The 24483-nt window shown below is 40.5% G+C and overlaps 1 protein-coding gene across 5 annotated transcripts in view; it reads left to right on the top strand.

The window, feature by feature from the left end:
* Positions 1–24483, top strand: part of SFMBT2 (Scm like with four mbt domains 2) — a 264272-nt gene that overhangs the window by 208592 nt on the left and 31197 nt on the right. For all 5 annotated transcript variants that reach the window (XM_006150049.3, XM_027772467.1, XM_014588412.2 and 2 more), the window contains 2 exons: positions 296–435; positions 14319–14428. In XM_006150049.3, coding sequence (XP_006150111.1) covers positions 296–435; positions 14319–14428 — 250 coding nt within the window. The remainder of the gene's footprint in view (positions 1–295; positions 436–14318; positions 14429–24483) is intronic.

Genomic DNA, 24483 nt, shown 5'->3' on the forward strand with positions numbered 1-24483 from the left:
AAAAAAGAAAGAAAAATAAGAAAAAGAAAATCATCTGTTTTTCTCTACTACTATGTCACAATTTGGAAACAAAGTGAAGTCTCCTCATTAGAAGTCTAATGACATTGACACTGACCTTCATGTTGGTGTGTTCACTTTGGGTCTATTTTTCTATAACTCCAGATTCCCATTCATCAAGACATGAGATAGCTCTGTGAGGTAGTTTTGTCAAGTAAGTGGTTTAAACAGGTATTTGTGGATCTCCAACGTTTGGAGCTGTGGCCCTAAGCATCAGTTATGCTTTCCTTTCCCACAGGAACTGCCAACGGGAAGTACTGCTGTCCTCAGCTTTTCATCAACCACAGATGTTTCTCAGGCCCTTACCTGAACAAAGGAAGGATTGCAGAGCTACCTCAGTCAGTGGGACCAGGCAAATGTGTGCTGGTTCTTAAAGAGGTAATGCATATAATCTCAGCTGATTTCAAGGATCTGGAAGCTACAGGAACAGTTTAAGATGGAAGTTTTAGACATTTGAATCAATCAGTATCTCCTTTCTCTCAATCTTGGGGGCTGGCAGCTGGAGAGAGAGATGGGAAAATGATGTTCCTGCCCACGAGAGACTCACTGTCTAACCAGAGGGACATACACTCCCTCTATGAGTTGGGGAGAAATGTTGCACTTGTCTTGAATAAACTGCTTTGAGAAGACAGAGAAATAATTGTGTGTGGCATGAGGGCTTATGGCTGAGGAGTCAAAATTTCTCAAGGAGGTAAACCAGCACAGAAGGGCAAAAGAAACGGCAGATGGTTGAGAGTAGTGCCTCTCAGACTGGTTGGGCTGGCATCTATTTATTCCATCCCTCCACAGCACCTGGGGCTGGCATATCTGAGGTAAGGCTATATATTTCAGTGGTCTCCAGGTGTCCAGATATGTATAGGAGGTTTGTGTTATGACCCAAGTCTGAGGAAAACTTTGGTCACTCATCACTTTGATATTTTCCATTTCTCTTCTGCCTTCAAAGGATGACGTACAGATAGAGATGAATCCTGATGATGTCGAGGTTAGGTTTTTCTGTCTGTTGTGGTGCACGCACGTGCGCACGCACACACACACATACACACACCTAACTACCTACCTACATATATTCCAACGGTGTATTCTGGCAAAGGAAGTCAAGTATGGCTGGGATGTTGGAATTTAGGCTGGGGATAAATAATAAAAGGGGTCTTCCAAAAGCTCATGGAAAATGTGTATTATTGAAAAATTATGGGGTCAGCTCTTTGGTGTAGCAGTAATGCACTGCTCAAGAAAAAGCAGATCCCAGATGGCAACCACAGTTTGAATCCCCTGCCTGGTCAGTTTGAAACATGCTAGGCACATGTGCGAGTGCCCAAGGTTCAATGGGCTGAAGACTGGAGGTCGTGGATGCAGCATGACCAAATCTGTGGAGGGTGCTCGTTTCTCTCTCATTCTCACGTGTGCACTCATGTGTTCTATCATGAATGAAGAAATTCATTTAAATACAGTTTTGCGAAACTCTGCATGGAATTATTTTTTTTGCATCAAAATTAATTTGTACTTTAATTCCATTTTTCTTTGAACTTTTCGAAGCCCCTTCATAGGTATAAAAGGGTATGTTATGCAGTCAAATGCTGGATAATGAATGACATTTTGGTCAGTGATGGGCCATATATATGACAGTGTCCCCCGAGGTTATAGTAGGCTGTTTTACCTAGTCTAGGTGTGCAGTTAAGCTTCCATTTAGGCTTGTATAAGTACATTCTGTGATGTTTGCACAATAACTAAAAAACTTAATGATACATTTCTTAGAGTCACATGAGTGCATTTCAAAAGGAAAACAGATCTGACTTGTCTGATGCTTCCATGTAAGAAAGGACTGAGTAGAGTAGATGGGCTTGTGAAGGGCTTTTGGCATCTAAACAGCCTGAATGTGAAGCCCTGAATGATGGGAAGCCCTCAGAGAGACACTGGCTCACACTTTCCCTGCAACACAAGAATCTGGGTGTGGCTCCAAATGCCATTTTATTTAAAGAGAAGGAAGCACTTGAAGCAGAGTCCAAGGGTACTGTTTTCCTAGGCCATTGGCAGTGTTCATAATTAAGGACTTTCATAAATGTAGGAGGGGCATCTGTCTTAGACAATGAGTGGGGATTACAATTTAGAAGAAACCTGTAAGAAATCAGTCAGATTATTGTTGTGCTTATTTATTCAGGAGCCTTGAACATGTAGACTGTTTAACAGGTCTTGGTTCCAGCCCTTCATGAGCTCCCAGTTGAGTGGGAAAGATGATCAGGTAAATGGAACATGACCAGGTACATCACCTGTGCCATGGCAGGGCTGGCACAGATGCTGTGAGAGCATAAGAGCAGCACACAGTCTGTGGGGCTGTGCCTCAGGTGGAGGGAAAGTGCATATAAAGCCAAAGTATTGATAGTGCTGGGGATGCAGGGAGTGAAAAGAGGTAAGGATGCTTATGGCCCCGTATATATGAAGACATGAAGGATGAACACAGGCAGAGTCCAAGTCCGTATTGAGAACCTTGTCTGGGCTCTTTGCATATAGTTGCATTTAGCAAGAGGTTGAAACTCCTGTCACCTGAAATAGCTCACCTTAATACTGTTTGGGCATTTATGTCTCAAAATCAGATTTGCATCTTGCTTACCAGCCTGGTGAGTAGATTTCCATAGATGAACATTTGCAGCTAAAGGAAAATGGTGATCGAGGGGGACAGCAGCGTGCTCTGGAACAGCTCCAGAGACATGGGAAAGCAGGAGGACCGTGGGTTACTCCAGCTATGCACATTGGCATGGGATATAAATCTCTGCAGACTTCAACGCAATCTAAAAGAAACCTAGCCAGGTTTACCCGTAAGAATTTTCACAATATGCAATAGGCGCCTAGGGTGAGAATTGACTTTCTTCAGTCTGCCACAGCTCTCAGCCTGTGAATAGAGTTTTGCTTTGGTCTTGCTCTCTGCCCATATTTGTGCCTGTTTTTGTTGCAAGTGATAGGAAGGAACACAAAAACTGACAAAAACATGGCAAACTGGTGGATTTCTCTGAAGCTGCCTGTAAGCCTGCTTCATGTGGAACTTTCCAGTTGTTGAAACGAGACCCCTGTTATCTGCCAGCTTGTTAACAAATAAGATTGACCTTAGCTTTAGACACTTTTTAGGGGTTGGCTATTTTACTTGACTAAATGTTTGTTTTTTTTTCTTTTTCTTGAGTCCAAATGAGTTATCCCTGATCAATTCTCTGATAGAGGGCAGCAGCCAAATTAAAAAGCCAGGCCAGAGCACTTTTCTGATGATAAAACTAGTTTTTTTGCTGATGTTCAGAAAATGCATGTGGCAGGAAGAAAGTAAGGGGAAAAAAGCAAGCAGTTCAGTTCTATGAGTGCCAGAAACATGTAAGTTTTGCCAAGCCAATATTTATGCTAATATCCTTCCCTCCGCACCAGAACCTCCGTGTGTCTTCAAATTTCATTTTGCTTAAAGAGAACAAGGTGATTGAAGCAAAGCGAAGACAGAGCATGATGCTTCCCTGGGCCATCAGTGTATCAGAAGTTTTAACACTTTTGTATCCTTAGAAAATGTGAAATGCTAGCTGTTTTCCCACTGTCAGGTCTGCTAGAACCAGGTAGTGTCTCTGAGTGTGCACACAGAGTAGTTTTTGGAAAGGTTAATCCCAGACTGAGTAGGGGTGTGCTGAGCTCTGAGTTTTGGGAGAGGAGGAAGGTTCTGCCAAACATGATTGTTTATACAGCTCTCCTTGCTGCCTGGGTCTTAGATGCAAGTGGGCTTTGGCAGTGAGAGGAGGTCTGAGCATCCCCATAAACAAACTCAGAACAGAGCAACCTGTGGCACTGAAGGGCAGGTTAGGCCGGACTTTGGTCTCTCATGTGCTGTGGCATTTAATAGGGTGGCTAGGTCCAGTTTGCATGGTGGGTGGGACATATTAGGTATAGACAGTGGTGATGGTGTTTATCATAAATCCAATCAGTAGGATCATTGCAACAAATCCCAAAGTAGGGTTAGGTATAGACAGTGGTGATGGTATTTATCATAAATCTAATCAGTAGGATCATTGTCCCAAATCCCAAAGTAGGGACTCTTCTTTACTATCCCAAATCTTTCCAACCCCATAACTTTCAGGGATTCCCCCAAAATATAAACTACATATCTATGAAGTATCGTGAGATGGTTAGCATTATACAACCAAGAGTCTCATTGACATCTTGTTCCCAGCATATTTTACAAAGGTGTTCAGGAAATTTTTGCTTAATAGTTGACATGCTAGCTCATGAATCACCAGATCTGGGATATGTAATCTATATATGGGATATCAGGCTTTGTGTGTGTGTGTGCTCATGTGTGTGAAAGAGCAAATGAGTCAGCCACCAAAGGCAACAGAGATAAAAGAGAGTAGAATATGTACCTACTAGTGGCAGTGTGACCTGGAATGAATATGTCAGATTCTGATACAGATTCATGATGAAAATGGAAGACTGACCAAGTGCTACTGGCAAAAATGAAACATTCACTTGGGAAAAATGACAGAGACTATATTTATAGATACTTTAAAGGCCATGGGGACAGTATCCCAGGGTGATTTACAGAGAAGCATCATAGATTTTTCTCAAAAATTTGCCTCTTCTGCCAGTTCGTGCCTTCTGTTTTTAGCAAAAAAGAGAAGCCTGTCATTTTAAGTAGGGAATCTTCAGGAGTCCCTTCTCATGTCATTCCCATCCCTTTCAGGTGTATTCAGCAGTAGTTGCTTAGTAATTGGATTTGATCTGCAGTCGACATGACCTGTGTTTTACATGTTGCTTTTTGGTAGCATGAGTTCAGAAGGTAAGGGAGAGCAACATTTATAGAAGGGAAGTTGATGAGTCATATATTGCATATTGAAAGGCAGAAATGGGCTCCTGATTTTCTGCTCTCCTTTTTATTCTTTCTGGTGCTTAAAAAAAGGATTAGGATAAAGCCATGGGAAGCCAGGATGTACAGGACACTTCTGAAGTGACAAGCTTCTATAGCTTATCTCTTCCATCCAGTGAAACTCCATCCCATTTAGTTGGGATACAGTTGAGAACTGAGGACGCATCTGAGGTCAAGAGACCTCAGAGTGTACTAGCATAGACAAGGGGAATAAAATAAGCAAGGCTAGATAGAGCTCCTGTTTAACCAAAGCAGAAATCTTGCTCCTGATTGGAAAAATACAGAAACGCACACATCCACATGCTCACCCCACACTATCCCAACTCTCCTCACTGTTCTGTTTTCTTTGTTCATTCATCCATCTATCATCTATCTTCATCATTACCTATTTTATCTATCGCTCTCTGTCATCCTATCATCTTGTCTATATACCTACCTATCTAGCTATATCTGTCATCTACTTATGTCTGTTGTCTATATCTATCTACTGATCACTTTTATGTATTTGTCTTAATCATTATCTGTTATCTGTCTTCACCCATCTGTTACTTACATTAGCCATCATCCATTCATCCATTATCTGTCATTTACCTACCTGTTTATCTGTCTTTTAATCTGTCATCTCTCTATGTATCATCTATCCACCTATTTATCTAATAATCTGTCATCTGCCTATCATCTTAATCTGTCATCTATTTCTGTATTTACCTATCTATCTTATCTATCATCTGTCCATTGAGTATATCTAAATGTGATGCTGTCATCAGCAGCATGCAGAGGTTTAGACATGGCCAATTAAGCCTTTCTGGGTATCTAAGAGAACAGGATATAATTAGTTTAACTTTGCACAAAGTAGCTGCAGAAATGATTAAGAGCCATGAATACTGGGCTGAGGTATCAGAGCTGGGATGACTAATTGGTTTGTCACCAGGATGCAAAGAGGAGACTGGAGTACTCGCCTTTCTTTGCTTTCTTTCTATTTTTTTCTTTTCTTTTTGAGAGGTTTTTGCTACACGGCACATGTGCTCGCCAGAAAGACAGCGAGAGACAGAGAGACAGATAGTAAGAAATCACTCCCCAGGGGGAATGGCCATGCCACAATCCCTTCTCCTCCATTTTCCTCTTGGGATCTTGGGCATACATACACACACACCCAGTGTGAGTTTAAGCCACCTGGTCTGGGACTCGAACCATGGTCGATTACATGGGAGTTCAGAGACATAGCCATTATGCCAACTGCTGGTCCCAGAGTACTCACTTTTCTAAAATCTCCTTTTATTGGCTTCTGTGGCCTCAGAAAGGGTAGAAATAAGTGTTGGAGACCGTAAGGTGCTACGACTAGTTGTGTGTATTTCTTTTTATCTACCTACAACCTCTTTAGGGTCTTTCAGATACCAAAGTGTTCAGTTGTTCAACATTCAGCATTCAGCAGATAATTACTAAGCATCTCCCTCATCCCAGGTTCCTGTCTAATTCTGGGTTGCAGCAGTGAATGGCATATAATTCACTCATCCATCCAGGACCTGAGCCATAAATGTTCCAGGTATGCTGTGCTGAAAGCCAGGGTCATCGTGTGCGAGAGCTCTAATAGGTGCCTCAGCAAACTGACAGACCCCTGCAGAGAGGAAGGGCAAGGATACAAGTCATGATGGGACTTTCCTGTTGGCATTGGGGGTGGGGGTGAACTCCTGACAAATGTAGCTTCTTTGGGGGAGTGGTTTCCAAATCATAGTGAAGGGAGGTTGAAGTGAGGTTGAAGTGGGGAATTGGTACAGGGGAGAAGGGGAGAACCTGCTTATAGTAGAAGCAGATCTTAGTGGAGTATACCCTCCCCTTGCTGCTTGGCTGGGAGACCTCGTGTGGCCAATGGACACCTTCCCAGGGTTCTGAGTTGCCCAGGGGTCAACTTACATGAAGAATCTAAATAGGGCCAGCAGAGGACACAGAGGCTAAGGTGACTGGATCCCACATGACTATGCAGTTAGAGTCCACAACCTTGATACTTGAAATATACACTGGGCACATGAGTATGCTTGCCCAAAATCTCAAGAGGAGAAGGGAGATGAAAGGATTGCAGTTGGCCATTCTCCCCGGAGGGTGACTTCTCATTGTTCCTCTCTTTCTCTCTCTCTCTCTTTGTCTCTCTCTCTCTCTTTTCCTCTGAGTCTCTCATGCTTCAATACCTGTGCCTCCACCTCTCTATCCTGTCAAGATTTGGGGCACACACAAATGCCTGATGTATTTATCAAGTCACTGGGGCTGGGACTCAAACCACAGTTGGCTATGTGGAATCTTTCTCCCTTAACTGCTAGGATACAGGGCCAGGTCTACATCAACTTATTGTTGTTAATATTAATTTTTATAACTAATAACCGATGGAGAGATGAACATAATGGTTATTATTAGCAAATAGTATTTGAATGTATTCAGTTCAGCAATTATACTGATTTTGGGACATGCACAGGGCACTCAGTTATTGAGGAGGCACAGTGAAAACATCTACTTCTGAAGGGTAAATAATTTTATTTGCAGTGTTTTCTTCTTAAAGCTAGTTTTGCACTTATCTCTGACTTCATTGGAAGGTTTTATACTAGGGCCCACAGATGGTGTAGTGATGGTCCATTGTCCAGTGTCACTGGACTCCCACATGGCCAACCGCAATTTGATTCTTAGACCTGGTGACTTGAAAATCCGCCAGGTGTGTGTGCATGTGTGCCCAAGATCCTGAGAGGAGAAAGGACTGTGATGTGGTCATTCCCCCTGGGGAGTGATTTCTCACTTTCGTTCTCACTGTCTCTGTCTCTCTTTCTCCAGGAGCACATGTGCCCTATGACAAAAATCTCTTAAAAAAAAAAAAGTTATGTATGCGAAAAGGTTTCTTTCTTTTCTTACAAGCACAACTTCTTTTACTTTTAGTTGTGTGTGTGTGTGTGTGTGTGTGGTGATTTTTTTTTTTTTTAGACGAGGTCTTAACTATGCTGTGATCCTCCTGCCTTAGCTTCCCAAGTAGCTGGGATTGTAGGTGTGCACCACCATGCCTGACTTTTTAGGGTGGCCAGGTCTCTCATCTGACTTCAGCTTACTAAGCATCAGCCAGGGCATACTACCACAGCTGGGCCTATTTTCAGCTTTTGATGTCATCCCATGTATGAGAGTTTAAGGAGTGATGCCACTGTTAATGAAACAGACCTTTGGGCCATAGGTTAAGCGTGATCTGACTCTGTTCTGAAACCCAAACTCCCTATTTGCAAAGAAGTTGTTTTAAAATGAACATTTTCCCATTTAAATCTGGTGACAAAAGATTAAAACTTTGCAATGCACTGGGACTCTGCTTATAATGGCAGCACCAGGTGATAAAGGCTATATCTTTGCTAATTTTATTCCTCTTGCAACTTTCCATGTAGGGTACCACTGTTTACAAGAGAAATCCAATTGGTAGAGAAATCACTGATTAAGCAAAAAAGAAAAGAAAATACCATTTTGCTTAAAAAAGACAAAATACTTTTTATAAAATTATTTTAGTCCCTCTAATTTGAAGTTAGAAATAGATCATTTGGCTCACAAAGGCCTTTGCTGGGCCCTGATTTCTGTAAAAAGATCATTATTATGACTATGGTCCTTGGATAGCTGGAAAAGCAGGAGAGTCTATAACAGAGTTGACCTGAAGGGAGCCTCTTTTTGGTCTCATCCTTTTTCTGACACTTCAAGGGAAAGAATATCTTCCCTCATGTTTCCCTGTGGGCTAGTCTGCCTCTAAAATCTGACCCCTAAAAGACCTTTTTCCAAGGCACTAGAATTCAACAGATTACCAATGTTGGAGGGTGGGAGTATGTCTTCTCCCCATTCACCCAGCCTAACTTGGGAGCTGGGGGAGCCATACCTATGTTCTGTGTGTTTTTCTAACTTTGACACTCAAATAAATTACTATCCTAATCAGTGATTCCCTGCACTTATTTTCCTTTCAACAGTGTGGTAACATTTACCCTATAGTATGGTTGAAGTTGGAGTATAAAATTTGGTATTTGAGAGGGAATTTAAGAGGAAATCATGGCATAATACGATTTATGAAATGAACAGAAAACAAAGTCCTAGTTCATTGACATGATCTTTTGAGTGATGAGTTGTGCGTGAAATCGAAGGAATGGGGGAAGGGGGCTCACAGATACTGGGTGACTTGGTGAGCCAGACACTGTGGAAGGTATTTGCTCTTTTCCCTCCCAAGTCACCCACAGCAGGACCTAGGCTATCTTCTTTTATCTCTTCTCCTCCTTGATTATCTTGCCTTTCCTCTCTCCTACCCTGACCTCTCTACTGTTGTCCAAAAGCACCTTGGTGCCTATAGAGTGAGCTGGGAAAGCAGAATCCTGTCCAGGTTCAGAAGACACCATTGGTCATCCATTGCTCCAATGAGACAGGAATGCTGATTGGTTTGATTATCAGGTCATGGAGGCCTTTTGCCAAAGCATTTGTGTCTAGTGCTTGGAGGGGAAACTGAAGTGGGTAGGTTGACAATTGAAATGAAGATGAAGAACTGAAAGATATAGACTATTTTTCTGAGATAGTAGTTCTGAAAAGGAGTTAGTTGCCTGAAAGTCAAAGAGCTTTGAAAGAGAGTTCACTGCAAATGATGCAAGACTGAAACATAAAGACCAATGGAGATCAAGAGATTGAAGTGACAAAAGATAATTTATTTTATAGACTGATGAAGACTGCATTGCTATTGAAGAGAGAACCACCTGTAAAATATTTGTTTCATTTAAAAAATTTATTTGTTTCTTCCACAAGATTGAAAAAGGCAGGCACTCCCGACAGGGTCTTGATGTCCCAGCTACCCTCAACCAGCCCCTGATCATGTGCACACACATGCCCAGTATACTGAGAGGTCTCCAGCTGTGAATTCAGAATCTTCCCATGTGGATTAACTTCAGCATCTTGTGTTACCTCTGTGCAACTGCCTGGCCCCATAAAATGTTGGTATGCAAAGGTCTAAATGGCAGTGAAGAAAACCAGTTAAGTATCTGATCTGCCCAAGGACTTACAACTTCTAAGGGATGGAACTGGAAATTGATCTCAGATCTATCCAACTATAAAAGTTACTGCATTTCAGCTATAATGCACTGTGGGGAACTTGCATGTAAAAGTATGTTCTCAACAGATACTTTGCAAACTCCAAGAAATGTAACAGAGGCATTGTCCTTCAGCATGCATTTCCTCCTCTGAGTTACCTAGAATGCCCTTATGCCAGTTTATTGGGAATATTTTCATTGACCTTAAATCTATGATCCCATTAATTAATTGGTGACATGGTCCATGTTACCCTCTCTGATCTAGAGCCTAATGAATTGAATTCCAGTGTCTTACAAGGTACAATGATTCTATCTGACTTTGAATAGTAACAACAGCTGTCGACTTAGTTATATTCACAGGGTAACTAGAATGCACAGAGATGTCATGTACATAGAAATTATTCAGCTCACAATCTCAAAGTTTTGTAGTAAGCTTGTTGAATTTGGAGATGAATGATGTGGCATTGGGAAAAGCTGTGGGAGAAATATTCAATATCGGATGCTTTCTACAATTTAATTGCTGCCTGTTTCCTGGCTGAATTGAATTCTGGAAGGCATTTTCTTTTCACAGTCACAGAATACATTTCGATGTGCAGCAAATAACATGTAGCTCTGGGGTTTTCCCGGCTAAATACAATGAAAAGGATCCATTGAAATTTTATTGTCTGTTGATAAACAGTTTGAGCATTGTTGCAGTCATTTCAAATTAGATTTATTTTTAAATTCAGTTCCTGTAAATTGTACTGACAGTAAATAAAATCAGATGATTATTATAATTACTATTTTTAATTTGCTTAGGACTTGCATGCATGCCAAAGAGAGACATAGAGAAAGAAACAGAAAGAGGGAAAGTGAGAAAGCACTCTCGGGTGGATGGCCACAGCACAATATTTTTTCTTCCATTCTCCTCTTGGGATTCTGGGCAGGCGTGCACATGTGCCTGGGATGTCCTTCAAGCTGCCAGGTCTGAGACTCAAACCACACAGTCAGCCATGTGAGATTCACTTGCCTCAACAACTATACCACTGATTGGCCCTCAAATCAGATGATTATTCAAAAACAGAAAACATAAAGACATCAAAACTGTTTGTACTGCCCTTTTATGGACATTTTAGCACCTTGACTGAACCATGTCTCTTGTGAATAGTCATGAGACCCTTGGAACATAGCAAAATACTACCCAGGCCAATAATAATAACAATAATAATAATAATAATAATAATAATAATAGTAAGCTTCCAGCCGTGCTGACTGCATAGCTGTAGAGAATAACATATTTTAAAATCAAACTCTTAATGTGAATCCTTAGTGTGAAAGCCTTGTTGCTTTCAGAAGTAAATCAGAGTACAAATCAGGCTGTTTATATTCTGGAACACATCAGATTCATGAAAATTTTGACATACAAATTCCCAAAACACACTTCCATCTTCTTTCTTTCTATTTGTATTGTACTGGTTTCTACAAAAGTGTGGTAGATGCTTCGGCAATAATGCCAATCCCTGATCTTAGTGATGTATTTTCCTCCTTTCAGCGGTATTTTCTCTGAAACATGAAAGGTGATCTCCATACCTGGTGTGTTTCTATGTACGTCTTCGGGCTGGGGTGAACTGTGGGGGTACAAGCACTGCATGCTCTTTCTGTCTGTATTCCTGGTGCCTGACACAGAGTGAAGCTTCAACAGATGGTTATTTCATGGAACTCAGAACTGTGGATCTGCAGTGCACCTTCTCATTCTTTAAGCTCTCATCCAAATGGTAGCAACCCAGGAGCATGCCAGAACTCATAAATGTTAATAGTTAATGATGATTTTCTCATTGGAAAATGAGTGGCCAATGGGTCTAAGGTCTTTGTTCTTTTCATTAAGTCAGCACAGTAAGGTTAGCAGAAACATCTCATCTCCCTGGGACCTTCAGCAGGGAGCATGGAATAGAGCTGCCTGGTCTTTCTGAGAGCCCCACAATAGACAGCAAACATGTGCTTATTTTCTTGGACATGGGACTTGTGAGTGAGGGGCGATTACAGAAAAAGGAGGAAATATGACACTGGATGGTGTTAGATTGTCCAGACGTAACTTTATTTATTTTTTAATGCCAGAGTATATGTGCATGCACATGACAGAGAACTCTCCAACAGGGCCTGGTCACACTGCAGTCATTTTTCCTCCTGTTCTCTATCCCATTGGGATCCTGGGCCATGTGCACTTGCATTTAGTGTATTTTTTAAGCAGCCACATCTAGGGCTCAATCCATGTGAGATCTGACTTCCTCTAGAGAGCACGTAACTGCTGCACTCTAAGGCTGGCCCCCTTCTATGTTTGAAAATGGTCACATATCTAAAAGAAGTGTCCTAGTATTACATGTCCATAAATTGAACCAGCATCAGATGAGTTTCAAGTAGTATATGAACCCACCTTACAGGTATTGGACGTCTCTTCAGAAGTGTTGGTAGGCCCAAGCATATTGGCTCAGTTTCACTGGTAGTATATGGAGTTTATTTTTAAAAATAAAAGGAAATTCTCAGTAGCCTATTCTACTGAAGAGTATTTTAGCACCTTGACTGAACCATGTCTCTTGTGAATAGTCATGAGACCCTTGGAACATAGCAAAATACTACCCAGGCCAATAATAATAACAATAATAATAATAATAATAATAATAATAATAATAGTAAGCTTCCAGCCGTGCTGACTGCATAGCTGTAGAGAATAACATATTTTAAAATCAAACTCTTAATGTGAATCCTTAGTGTGAAAGCCTTGTTGCTTTCAGAAGTAAATCAGAGTACAAATCAGGCTGTTTATATTCTGGAACACATCAGATTCATGAAAATTTTGACATACAAATTCCCAAAACACACTTCCATCTTCTTTCTTTCTATTTGTATTGTACTGGTTTCTACAAAAGTGTGGTAGATGCTTCGGCAATAAAGCCAATCCCTGATCTTAGTGATGTATTTTCCTCCTTTCAGCGGTATTTTCTCTGAAACATGAAAGGTGATCTCCATACCTGGTGTGTTTCTATGTACGTCTTCGGGCTGGGGTGAACTGTGGGGGTACAAGCACTGCATGCTCTTTCTGTCTGTATTCCTGGTGCCTGACACAGAGTGAAGCTTCAACAGATGGTTATTTCATGGAACTCAGAACTGTGGATCTGCAGTGCACCTTCTCATTCTTTAAGCTCTCATCCAAATGGTAGCAACCCAGGAGCATGCCAGAACTCATAAATGTTAATAGTTAATGATGATTTTCTCATTGGAAAATGAGTGGCCAATGGGTCTAAGGTCTTTGTTCTTTTCATTAAGTCAGCACAGTAAGGTTAGCAGAAACATCTCATCTCCCTGGGACCTTCAGCAGGGAGCATGGAATAGAGCTGCCTGGTCTTTCTGAGAGCCCCACAATAGACAGCAAACATGTGCTTATTTTCTTGGACATGGGACTTGTGAGTGAGGGGCGATTACAGAAAAAGGAGGAAATATGACACTGGATGGTGTTAGATTGTCCAGACGTAACTTTATTTATTTTTTAATGCCAGAGTATATGTGCATGCACATGACAGAGAACTCTCCAACAGGGCCTGGTCACACTGCAGTCATTTTTCCTCCTGTTCTCTATCCCATTGGGATCCTGGGCCATGTGCACTTGCATTTAGTGTATTTTTTAAGCAGCCACATCTAGGGCTCAATCCATGTGAGATCTGACTTCCTCTAGAGAGCACGTAACTGCTGCACTCTAAGGCTGGCCCCCTTCTATGTTTGAAAATGGTCACATATCTAAAAGAAGTGTCCTAGTATTACATGTCCATAAATTGAACCAGCATCAGATGAGTTTCAAGTAGTATATGAACCCACCTTACAGGTATTGGACGTCTCTTCAGAAGTGTTGGTAGGCCCAAGCATATTGGCTCAGTTTCACTGGTAGTATATGGAGTTTATTTTTAAAAATAAAAGGAAATTCTCAGTAGCCTATTCTACTGAAGAGTAATCCAGTTGAAGAATAATGGATTACTCTTTGGAGGAAATGGTTCTATTTTCCTGCAAGCAGAAGAGTTGATGAGAATCTACCACTCCCTCTAGTGAGCAGTCCATGCTTTCCTAGCCAGGGGGATTGGATTTTACCCCTCTTGTGTCCCTGGATATTGAGTCAATTCAGTGTTAGCCTGTGAAGTGTTCTGTCAGCCTTACTCACAGTCCTTCACTTAATACAGGTGTACAGTGAACACTTCTTAAGTGTCAACAGTGTGGTTTTTCTCATTCTTGTTTCAGGAGGAATGAATGCAGTTGCAGTTCAGTGTGGTTATTTTTTTTTTCCCCAACAGGTTCTTAGCATGATAATCAATGCAGCCTACAAGCCAGGAAGGGTATTAAGAGAATTACAACTTGTGGAAGATCCACACTGGAATTTTCAAGAGGAGACGTTGAAGGCAAAGTAAGTGCTTTCAGTTATGGAAGACAAGGGTTGTTCTAATACTTCACCTGCTATTTTGAAACTCTTCATTCCTCTTTTGAGTTAAATGGAAACCCACTGAAGGATGGTTGTTCTGAAATTCTATGTACTATCTATAAACCTACTGGCATTTTTGCTCTATAGGTGCCTTAAGATGTAAGACTTCTAACATAGGGATTTGCTTACCTAGTACTTGTTTATGGTAAACATTCAGAATAAAAAGTTACTGTTTCTCAGGACCAATACATTATTTGGTCAAAAAGAGAAAAAAATTACAAATAAAGGATATTCCTTATCATTATTACACTGTGTTCATTAGCAGGTCTTCAATATTTGTGCCAATCGCAAGAGTTCTCTCCTCTGGGAGTTGGCCGTTTTAAAAGATTACAGAATCGGTACATCTGTTTGAGTTGAGTTAAGTAAAATGGCAATGGCCTCTGGGGCACTTTCTTTTATTTGAAATAAGCTAATTGGAAAAGTGACATTTTTGCTTTGCTTTATGTTTCTTGACCTCTGATAATCAGAGCAAGAACTGGATCAATGTATTTGAACTCAGTTGTTCAGGCAGTACACAGAAAAAGAGCCTTTTCTTAAGATAACTTTATCTTGAGTCATTGCTTAGTGTTCATTTATGTTTTTCAAATAAAAAGCTCTTACTGATTGACTTCCTTTATAATGGTGTCCTAAAACATCACTTAGATGTAACATTTGGGAATGTTACATTATTTTTTAAAAGAGTAAACCACTTTTCAATGGCTGAGATATGTCTGTACTCTTCTCTAAAGGAGGTACCTGTGGACCAGCCAGTAGTATGGGGATTAAGGTGGGTCCCACATGGTCCACTATGCAGTTTGAGTGCTGGACCCTGATGCTTGAAAAACATGCCAGGCACATATATGTGCCTGTGTGTCCAAAATCCCAAAAGGAGGGACAAATAGAAGGGATTGTGGCATGACCATCCCCCAAGGGAGTGAGTTCTCACTTTCTCTCTCTGTCTTTCCCGTGAGCCTACATGCCCTCTGACAAATTTAAAAGAAAAAAAAAAAAAAGAAAAGAAGAAGAAAAAGAAGCAGCAGCAACCTATAAAAATAGAGGAATATTAAATGCATATGACCAGTAATATTTAACCTGTGGGTAATTCACATCCATTGGCAGTAATTGAGATAATATGCTACCGTTCAACATTCATTGTCAGCAGTCCACTCAGCATGCTCGGTGTCTCTTTTGAACAACCCTGTAACCTTAGATTCTATAAAAGTCATTTGTGGTCTCATGATAGTCTGCCAAATCACAAAGGTTAAAGAGAATATATGTAAATAAAATGGCATTATTTGTATAAAATGGTATACCAACGAAGAGCCATACTGCATTTCATCATTCTCTTCTTGCCTATGAAATATTTAAATGAGATTCACTTGTACGTCAGAAGAAAACTGAAACAAGGTTTTTCCTGTTTCATATTTCCTATTTTTCTACTTTATCTCCAGAGGGGTGGGGAGCATGGAGAGTGATCAACAGCAGTAGGAGAACCTTTTTGTATAAGGTCATATTATTATTAGATTGTCGGGAAAGTCATGATGTATTTATTCTATGCAAAAAGACGTCATGATTTTCCCAACAACCTAATAGTTGTGGCAGACTTGAGCAAGTGTTTATACAGAGAAATTCTTCTTAAGACTTTCCTGTATAATTCGATAGGACGAGACTTTTTAAAGTTCATGGAAAAATGGAATGCCATGACAGGTTATTTTGGTGCAAAAATTTTTTAAATGTATGCATGATTTTTTTCATCATACAATTTTTTTTTTGAAATTATTGAAGACCCCATGGATAGCTCACATAACATCACCATCTACAGTTGTCCATTAGTGATTTTTTTTTATTAAGTCAACAATCATACCTTAATCAATATGGAAAAAGTATAAAAATTTGAAATCCCATTAAAACTCCCCCCATCCCTAAAGAGGCCAGCAATTTGGTCCTGATTTCAAAATGACAGGGAGAGTTTATTTTGCAAGTGTTTGTACTCATTTTCATGTTACTAAGTCAATCACAGCTTTTATTAAATCCAGCCTGATACAATCAAAACAGAGATGGCGAAATCCAGCCCTGCTGAATTGTAAAGGCAATGTATTACCTATTATATCAACTATGACAGTCAGTTCCATAGCAAAATCTTACACAGCAGCTTATAATGAGAAAATGTCTGTCTGAACTGGGTTTCAGCTGTGCTAGATCACAGAGGCGTCTCAAAGCAGCTGCTAATGATGACAGGTTTACAGTCAGCGGGAGCTTTCCTGTTACAATACTACATGTTGAGTCACCTCTTGGCTTCTGATGTAAATCGACAACTTTTTAGATCTTGACAACTTTGCTGTTTTCTTTGGTGCAAATGGGAGGAGAGAGAGCTGGCTTCTTCCCATTTAGCTGAAAGGCAGAAAAATTTTCTGTCATGAATAAATTAACTTAGCAGAGGGGAGACCTGCATTTAAGCCTTTCATTTGTCTTGGTTGGTTGTGAGAGCTGAATTATATTACAAAGAGGATTCTATGAAGAGAGGGCATGAGATTGTCCACAGGGCAGTGTGATTGCCATCACTTACCAGTTAGGGTTTCTGATTTTTTTTTTCCACCTCTGAAGAGTGAAAAAGGATCAAGGTGCTTTTGCAAAGGTTTTGACCTGTAAATGTAATAAAAACTAACACCACCGTCTACAATTGTGCCTTAGTGATTTTTTTCTTATTAAGCCAACAACCACACCTTTATACCACTAAAGTTATTATCGCAATGTTTGAACAACATGTAAGGAGTCCATTATATTATTAGCCCCCAGCATGTATTGAAAAGCTAAAATGTACTGATTGTAGTGCCAAAAGAAAAATGGATTCGAATGTAGTTCATTTCACCTGTTCTGGAAGAGAACTTTATTTTCTGATGAATTAAAGTATACTAGGTTAACTACATTATTTTGAATTTCAAGTGAGGGAATTTAGGCTATACTTTAAGGAGACTTTTTTAGGAAAAAAACCCTCTAACTCTATGTGTCAAGAGACCTTTAAATATGTTTTCAACATATTATAGAGTCTTCTTGAGGAAAAAGAAAAAAGGCTGTGTTAACTCATCTTTGAATGGCTTTTGTGATAATATTTATAAAAGCTGGGTGAAAGCTTAGCAGATTTTCCAGTCCTTCGTTACAGTTATTCAGAATATTTAAAAAGGAAATATCCTGGTATAATTTCAAGCATATTAGACTTCTTATCAGTAAGGCAGAGGCAAGGACATAAAAATCAATCTTTACTTTGAGGTAAGTCATGCTCAGCTTTATGGAAATATTACAGTTCTTTTTTATAAGCAATGAAAAATTTTGTATTTTATTTATTTGACTTTTTTTTAAGCCTTTTACTGAACTCCAGGTCCTATGAACAGGAAGACATACTGTTTGATTTTAAAGTGATTTATGCGAAGGGCCAGTCCCATTGTGCAGCGGTTAAATAGAGTGTATTGGGGGATTGGATTCCCACATGGTCAATTGTAGTTTGAATCTTGGCCCCAGTGGCTTGAAAAACATGCCAAGTACATGTGTGCATGTGCGCCCAAAATTCTTACAGGATGGAGAAATGGAGGAGAAGGAATTGTGGCATAAACACCCTATCAGGGGGTGATTTTCCTCCCTCTCTCTGGCCAGCATATGAATCCTCTGGCAATTAGAGGGAAAAAAGTTATTAATGTAAAAAAGAAAAAGGATTCCCAAACTGAGAAACTTTTCACTGAAAAAGGTTTTGCTTGTTTATTTGTTAATTTGTGTTTACCTTGCTCAGATATGTGCAGCTTGCTTCTCCTGGAAAAGTGAACTTTACATTAAGCAAGCAGATGAACCAATCTGCGTGTGTATATATAAATCCGTCAGACAATGGAATGGTGTTTCTGGATCATAGACCAGTTTAGGATGTTCTAAATGAGGCATGGTTTTTTCTAAAATAAACACATGTAATTTAGTGCATAGAGTTCCCATTTTTTTTTTTTTTTTGTATTTTGAATTTTTTAGTTTTTGCTGTAGGACATGGGTGTTCACCAGACAGAGAGAAATCATCCTGCAGAGGGATAACCATGCTGCTATCCCACCTCCTCTGTTCTCCTCTCAGGAGTTTGAGCATGCATGCACACACAGCGGGTATGTTTTTTTAAGCCAGTGGTCCAGGCTGGAACCACATAGTCAGCCATGTGGACTCTAGCCTCCTTAACCATCACGTACTGCCTGTCCTGAGTATCCATTTCCTTAAGGGCAGAAAAGAAAAGGAAGAGAGAAATTTCTGAGTAAATAAGACAAAACAAACAAACAGTGAACAATTATACTGATCCTCATGTCTGAAGATCAAGAGTTTATTTACACACATAATATGCATACGCATAACATGCATACACGTAAGAGTGCTCAGTGATGAGTAACTCAAAGAGGTGGTTAAAACTTGGGGCTTATGTACCTACCTTAGTAGGGGAAAAGGGGAGAGGAGAAAATGCTTTTATGGGAAGAACACATAAATTTCTTGGATAAAGACAAATTGCCTTAGGAGAACAAATGGGAAAGAAGAAAGTTTGTGGTGCTTGTTTATGCAGGTACAAGTGGTCTTTCCTTCTGCTTCATGGCCGTGAAACTCCCTTAGAGAGGGGATATTTATGGTAGAGTTAGTCTTTTTCCTAGGAATAGAAGCTGCCCTAAGGAGGGAATTTATGTCAAGGCCCATCTCTCAGAAGTTTCTGCCTTCAGACAATGGAAACCTTCTTCAGACAAAAGGCTTCTTTCTGCCCCTGTTGAATCTCAAAGTTCTTCAGCTTAAGTCAGTCTTTCTGTCAGCACGGGGTTTCTGAGTGAATCCCCACCTTACCAGCCAGGAAGAGCCTTTCTCCTGTTTCTCTGTTGATCTGCCACTTCCTTTACTATTGCAAAGTGTGCTTCTGAAACCAGCATCAGCCTTAGCCTCTCCCTGTATACTCAACTTGTATAGTCAAGATTATAATTTCCATTTTCTCTAGAGCTTCAGAGTTCTAAGAGGCTTTGAAACTGGGAAATGAAATGGGCAGTTCCATAAAGGATTTAATGCAAAATTCAATGATCAAAGAGTAATTTACAGACAAGAGGGGTAATTTATCTGCACACACGTGCAGCTGCAGACTCTGCTTCTTCCCACAGTGGGCTGGGAAGTTTAAAGGGACATCAAAGAAACTGAATAGGGCAAGATTTGGGGGGACAAGTTATCTATTGTAGTTATGGACACAACTGCCCTGGGGTTGAAGGTTGTTAGTCTTAACTTTCTCAAAGGCCAGTGGTATCAGGGAGGTTAAGAACGCTGGTATCTTGATCAATGGCCCAGATGACTACTCCAGGTAAAAAAATTATAGACGGTTTACATTAAGTAGAAATTCCTGGTCAGGGCTAGTAAAATGTTACTCTGGAATGGGGAAGTAGAAAGGGCACAGAGTGAGTGAGTTTTCGCAAAATGGGAATTAGTCTGATACATTCACATATTAAGTAATGCAGAAGTGTTAGAGTGCCTGCTTCTTGGCCTAGTGATTAAGAGGGCTGGCTTTGGGAACCAGCAGTTGGCGTAATGGCTATGTTGCTGGACTCCCCCATAGTCGACCACGGTTCACGTCCCGGACCAGGTGGCTTAAAACTCACGCCAGGCGCGTGTGCGTGCGTGCCCAAGATCCCGAGAGGAGGATGGAGGAGAAGGGATTGCGGCGTGACCATCCCCCCTGGGGGGTGATTTCTTGCTTTCTGTCTCTCTGTCTCTCTCTGTCTGTCTGGTGAGCGCACACGCCCTATAGCGAAAAAAAAAAAAAAAAGAAAAGAAAAAGAGGGCTGGATTCTACATGATCATGCATGTCTTAGTTCCACTCCCAGTGGTTTGGAAAACATGTGTGCACGTACCACAAATCCCAACAGGATGGAGAGATGCTGGACAAGAAATTGCACTGTGATCATGCCTGATGAGGGGAGTGCTTTCTCTCTCTTCTTCTCTGTCTCTGTTGAGTATACACATCCTTTGGGAAAAAAAATGCAAAAAAAAAAAAATGCTAAAGACGTTTTGAAAACAACGTGGAGCCAGAGCCCCTCTCAGAGCACTGTATACAATGAAGGATCTCCCTCTTATTAGACATCTTTCAACTCCATCTCCCATCTTCTTTTTTTATTTTTATTTTTATTTTTTTGCCATTCATCAGTTCCAACCCATTGATCTTGTTTCTTTTTCTTTCCTTCCTTCCTTCTGAAATTATTTATAATGCCAAGGAATTTTCTATTGTGTACTAGCTCGGCTGTCACTTCTAATATTTTTCTCTTATTTTTTTTTCCTTTTTAGGACTTCTAATACATACTTCGAAAACTTTATCTTAGTGTTTATAGTAGACCTGCTGGGCCTGTAATAAATGATATTAAAGGAAAGTGTTTTTCCCTCAGGACTCACAGTGTCAGTTTAAAGCGAAATGCATTATCCCATGTTTCTTTGGTTGTTCTCATTATATAGCCTTCCTACATCATTATGTCATTGACATACTGTTTGTAAGTCTTCTATGGCAGGTAAAACTACAAACAGTCTTCCTTTCACTTTTGATAAGCTAAAGAATAGAATGAGGAGATTCCAATTATGGCTTCAGATCTTCACCCAGATTTCCTGTGTTTTGTAGTGGGGTGTGTGTGTGTGTGAGAGAGAGAGAGAGAGAGAGGAGAGAAAGAGAGAGAGAGAGTGAAAAGGTCATTTGCCTCCCTACATCCCCATATCTATCATGAGGAGTTCAAGCCCTTGTCTACTCCACATTTGAAAATTGTATAAGAACCAAATGATAAATGATATAGAGTCCTTGAGAAAAATCTAAATTTTGGTATTACATAAATAAAATTGTACAGGGACTTCAAAAATTTCATTAAAAATGGAGTTAAAGTACAAACTTATTTTTGTAAAAAAAAAGAATCAGAAATCCATGGATAGTTTTTTTTTTTTTAATAATATACTTTTTTTTTTTTGGAGAGATTTTCACTGTAGGGCGCATGCGCTCACCAGACAGACAGAGAGAGACATAGAGACAGAAAGCGAGAAATCACCCCCCAGGGGGGATGGTCACGCCGCAATCCCTTCTCCTCCATTCTCCTCTCGGGATCTTGGGCACGCACGCACACGCGCCCAGCGTGAGTTTTAAGCCACCGGGTCTGGGACACGAACTGCTGTCGACTACGTGGGAGTCCAGCAACATAGCCATTACGCTAACTGCTGGTTCCCAATAATATACTTTTCATGAACTGTTTGAAGACCTCTCATAGTCATAAATCCCTTCCATCTGGTAAGCTCTTAGAGCTGCCTTTTGCCTTTACTTTTCTGTAGGCTGTTTTATTCATACAATAGATGTCTTAGGAAAAGAAAAAGAGTTTAAACAAGTACCCTATTTTGGACCAACTCCAAAACAAGCCAGTTCATTGACTGAGGCTAGAGCTGGGTATTCCAAACAATTTATCTTCTACATTTTGATAATAACTGAAAGTGCCCATGTGTACTAAGACAGTAGCACTCAAAAAAATGCTCATTTGATAGAAAGATAGTAAGCTTAATATAGTTTTTTTTTTCTTTTTTTGGAGAGGTTTTTGCTATAGGGCACATGCACTCGCCAGAGAGACAGAGATAGAAAGCGAGAAATCACCCCCTAGGGGGGATGGCCACACTGCAATCCCTTCTCCTCCGTTCTCCTCTCGGGATCTTGGGCATGCACGCACACGCGCCCGGTGTGAGTTTAAGCCACTCGAATCCAGGACTCGAATCGTGGTCGACTACATGGGAGTCCAGCGACATAACCATTTCGTTAAATGCTGGTCCCATAGCTTAATATAGTTTGAGTCATCATATAGCAACATGTTTTTATGTCATCTCCTTTTGGGTTGTTTTGAAGCAGTCTCAAACTTAACAGAAAATTTGCAGCTATAGAATAAAGATACTATTTCTCTTGATCAATTTGAGAGTAAGTATAGGTACAATCCAAAATCACCTCCAAATCATGTCTTTTCTACAAGCAAGAACATTCACCTACATGATCACAATCAGAAAGTTATTATTGATACATTGCCATCGTTGAATCCTTAGATTCCACTCAAGTTCCCTGGTTATTCCCCAGTATTGCCTTTTACAGCAAAAGCTGGATCCATTCCAGAATTATAGTTTGTAAAGGGCTGCCAGTTTCTTCAGTCTCCTTCCACTTGTAGAATTTGCTCAGACTTTCCTTGGCTCTCATGACCCTGACACTTTCAAAGATTGTAGACCATTTATTGCATGAGCTATCACTTTGTTTTGGCTTTTATGTTTCCTTAATGGTTGGATTCAGATTGTGCATCTTCTGCAGGGATGTCACAGAAGAAATGTATTCTTCTCGTTGCCTCCTATCTAGTGGCATGCAATCTCAGTTTGTATCATTACTGTTTATGTTTACTTTGATCATTTAATACCGTGGTATCTGCCATGCTTGTCTACCATAGAGATCATTTGTAGGGAGATACTTGACTCTATAAATATCCCATTCATCAAACTTCCAACTTCTTCATTCTTTTATTCATATTTGTAGGAATTGATAGATGCCTGTTTTATTCAGTGGATTGTCATTCATTTCTACCATCACTTACTTGAACACTCAGATGACCCTAATTTGGTCCATGAAACATCATGCTAGTTTTTTGGTTCCTTTGACACTTCCCCATCATTCTGTAATACTTTTTAACTTTCTGACCCAACAAGCTATCCCTATCTTCTTTGATATTTCTTTACTTTCTGACCCAACAAGATGTCCCAGAATCACCCATTGTCCCACCCCCAGTCCTAGAATTAGCTATTTCTTCTAAGAGCCTTGATTTTATTCGTGTGTGTGTGTGTGTGTGTGTGTGTTTGGTTTTTAGTGGGGTCTTTCCTTCCTTCCTTGCTTTTCTTTTTCTTTTTTTTTTTTTTTTTGAGAAAATGGTATTTAAAAACTAACACTGGACATTAGGTGTGCTAGCTACAAGTAGGGTAGGCTGTTGCTAGTGCAGTAGGAAGGACTCGAGTGTTTAGGTGTGTGTGTTTTCCATGTGTGTGTGTAGGTACGTGTGTACAGCACATAGAAAACACATTACATTTGTTTGTTTCTAAACCTGTTATGTCTGGAGTTCCAAAGACCATCTCCTATTCAGAGATTCATGACGAGGAATCACAAGACTCAGCATGTAATTGTACTTACTTCCAGCTAAGATTTAGTACAACAATAGTAAGGTCATAAGGAAAGTAACACAAGCAGAATCTTGAAGAATCCCTGTGTGAGGCTTTCTCAGGCTGTTCCTCCTGTGAGGGGTCATCATCACACATTCTTTTCCCAGCAACAACGTGCATAATATTTCTGCCCAGAGAAGCCCAAGCTCAGGAGTTTTATTAGTCCAGCACAGACCACAGATTGCACAAAAGATTAGTCACAGTAAACCACTCTTATTACCTCCAGAATCCAGTTTCCAGTTGTAGACTATTCTGAAGGAGCAGCCCAAGCCTGCTGTTTACCCTTTCCACACACTCATAGTTAAGTCTATACGCCAATTCTAGTCCAACACACTGAGGTTCTTCCCAGATTTTTCCTATATTTGCAACCTGGCTGGTACTGTCTGTCCTTGGTTTATTCGTTTACTTGATCAGGCCCCAGGATCACTCTGTTACCATCTCCTGCACCTACCCAATGGCTATTCCCCAAGGCTGATGGCCTACTCTCTGCCCTGCTGCTCTGCTTCCTCATCTGGCTGGGGGAGTTCCTCCCAGGTGGGTTTCATTGAGGTGAGCCCTTGGAACCACTATTTTTGGGAAGAGGAGAAGGCAGAGAGATGGGCAGACTAAGAGACAGTCCTTTCTTGCCGAAACCTCACAGGAGCCCCAGGCAGCTGTAGATTTAAAAAGGTTTCTCAGTTGTACCTAGTTGGGCCCAAGCAGCCATGTGCTCTTACCTCTTCCACAGTCATGGGGTGGGTCTGTCCGGGGCTGTACCAGGGGC

This window comes from Tupaia chinensis, unplaced genomic scaffold (genome assembly GCF_000334495.1).
Source record: "Tupaia chinensis unplaced genomic scaffold, TupChi_1.0 Scaffold000275_1, whole genome shotgun sequence".
NCBI lineage: Eukaryota > Metazoa > Chordata > Mammalia > Scandentia > Tupaiidae > Tupaia > Tupaia belangeri.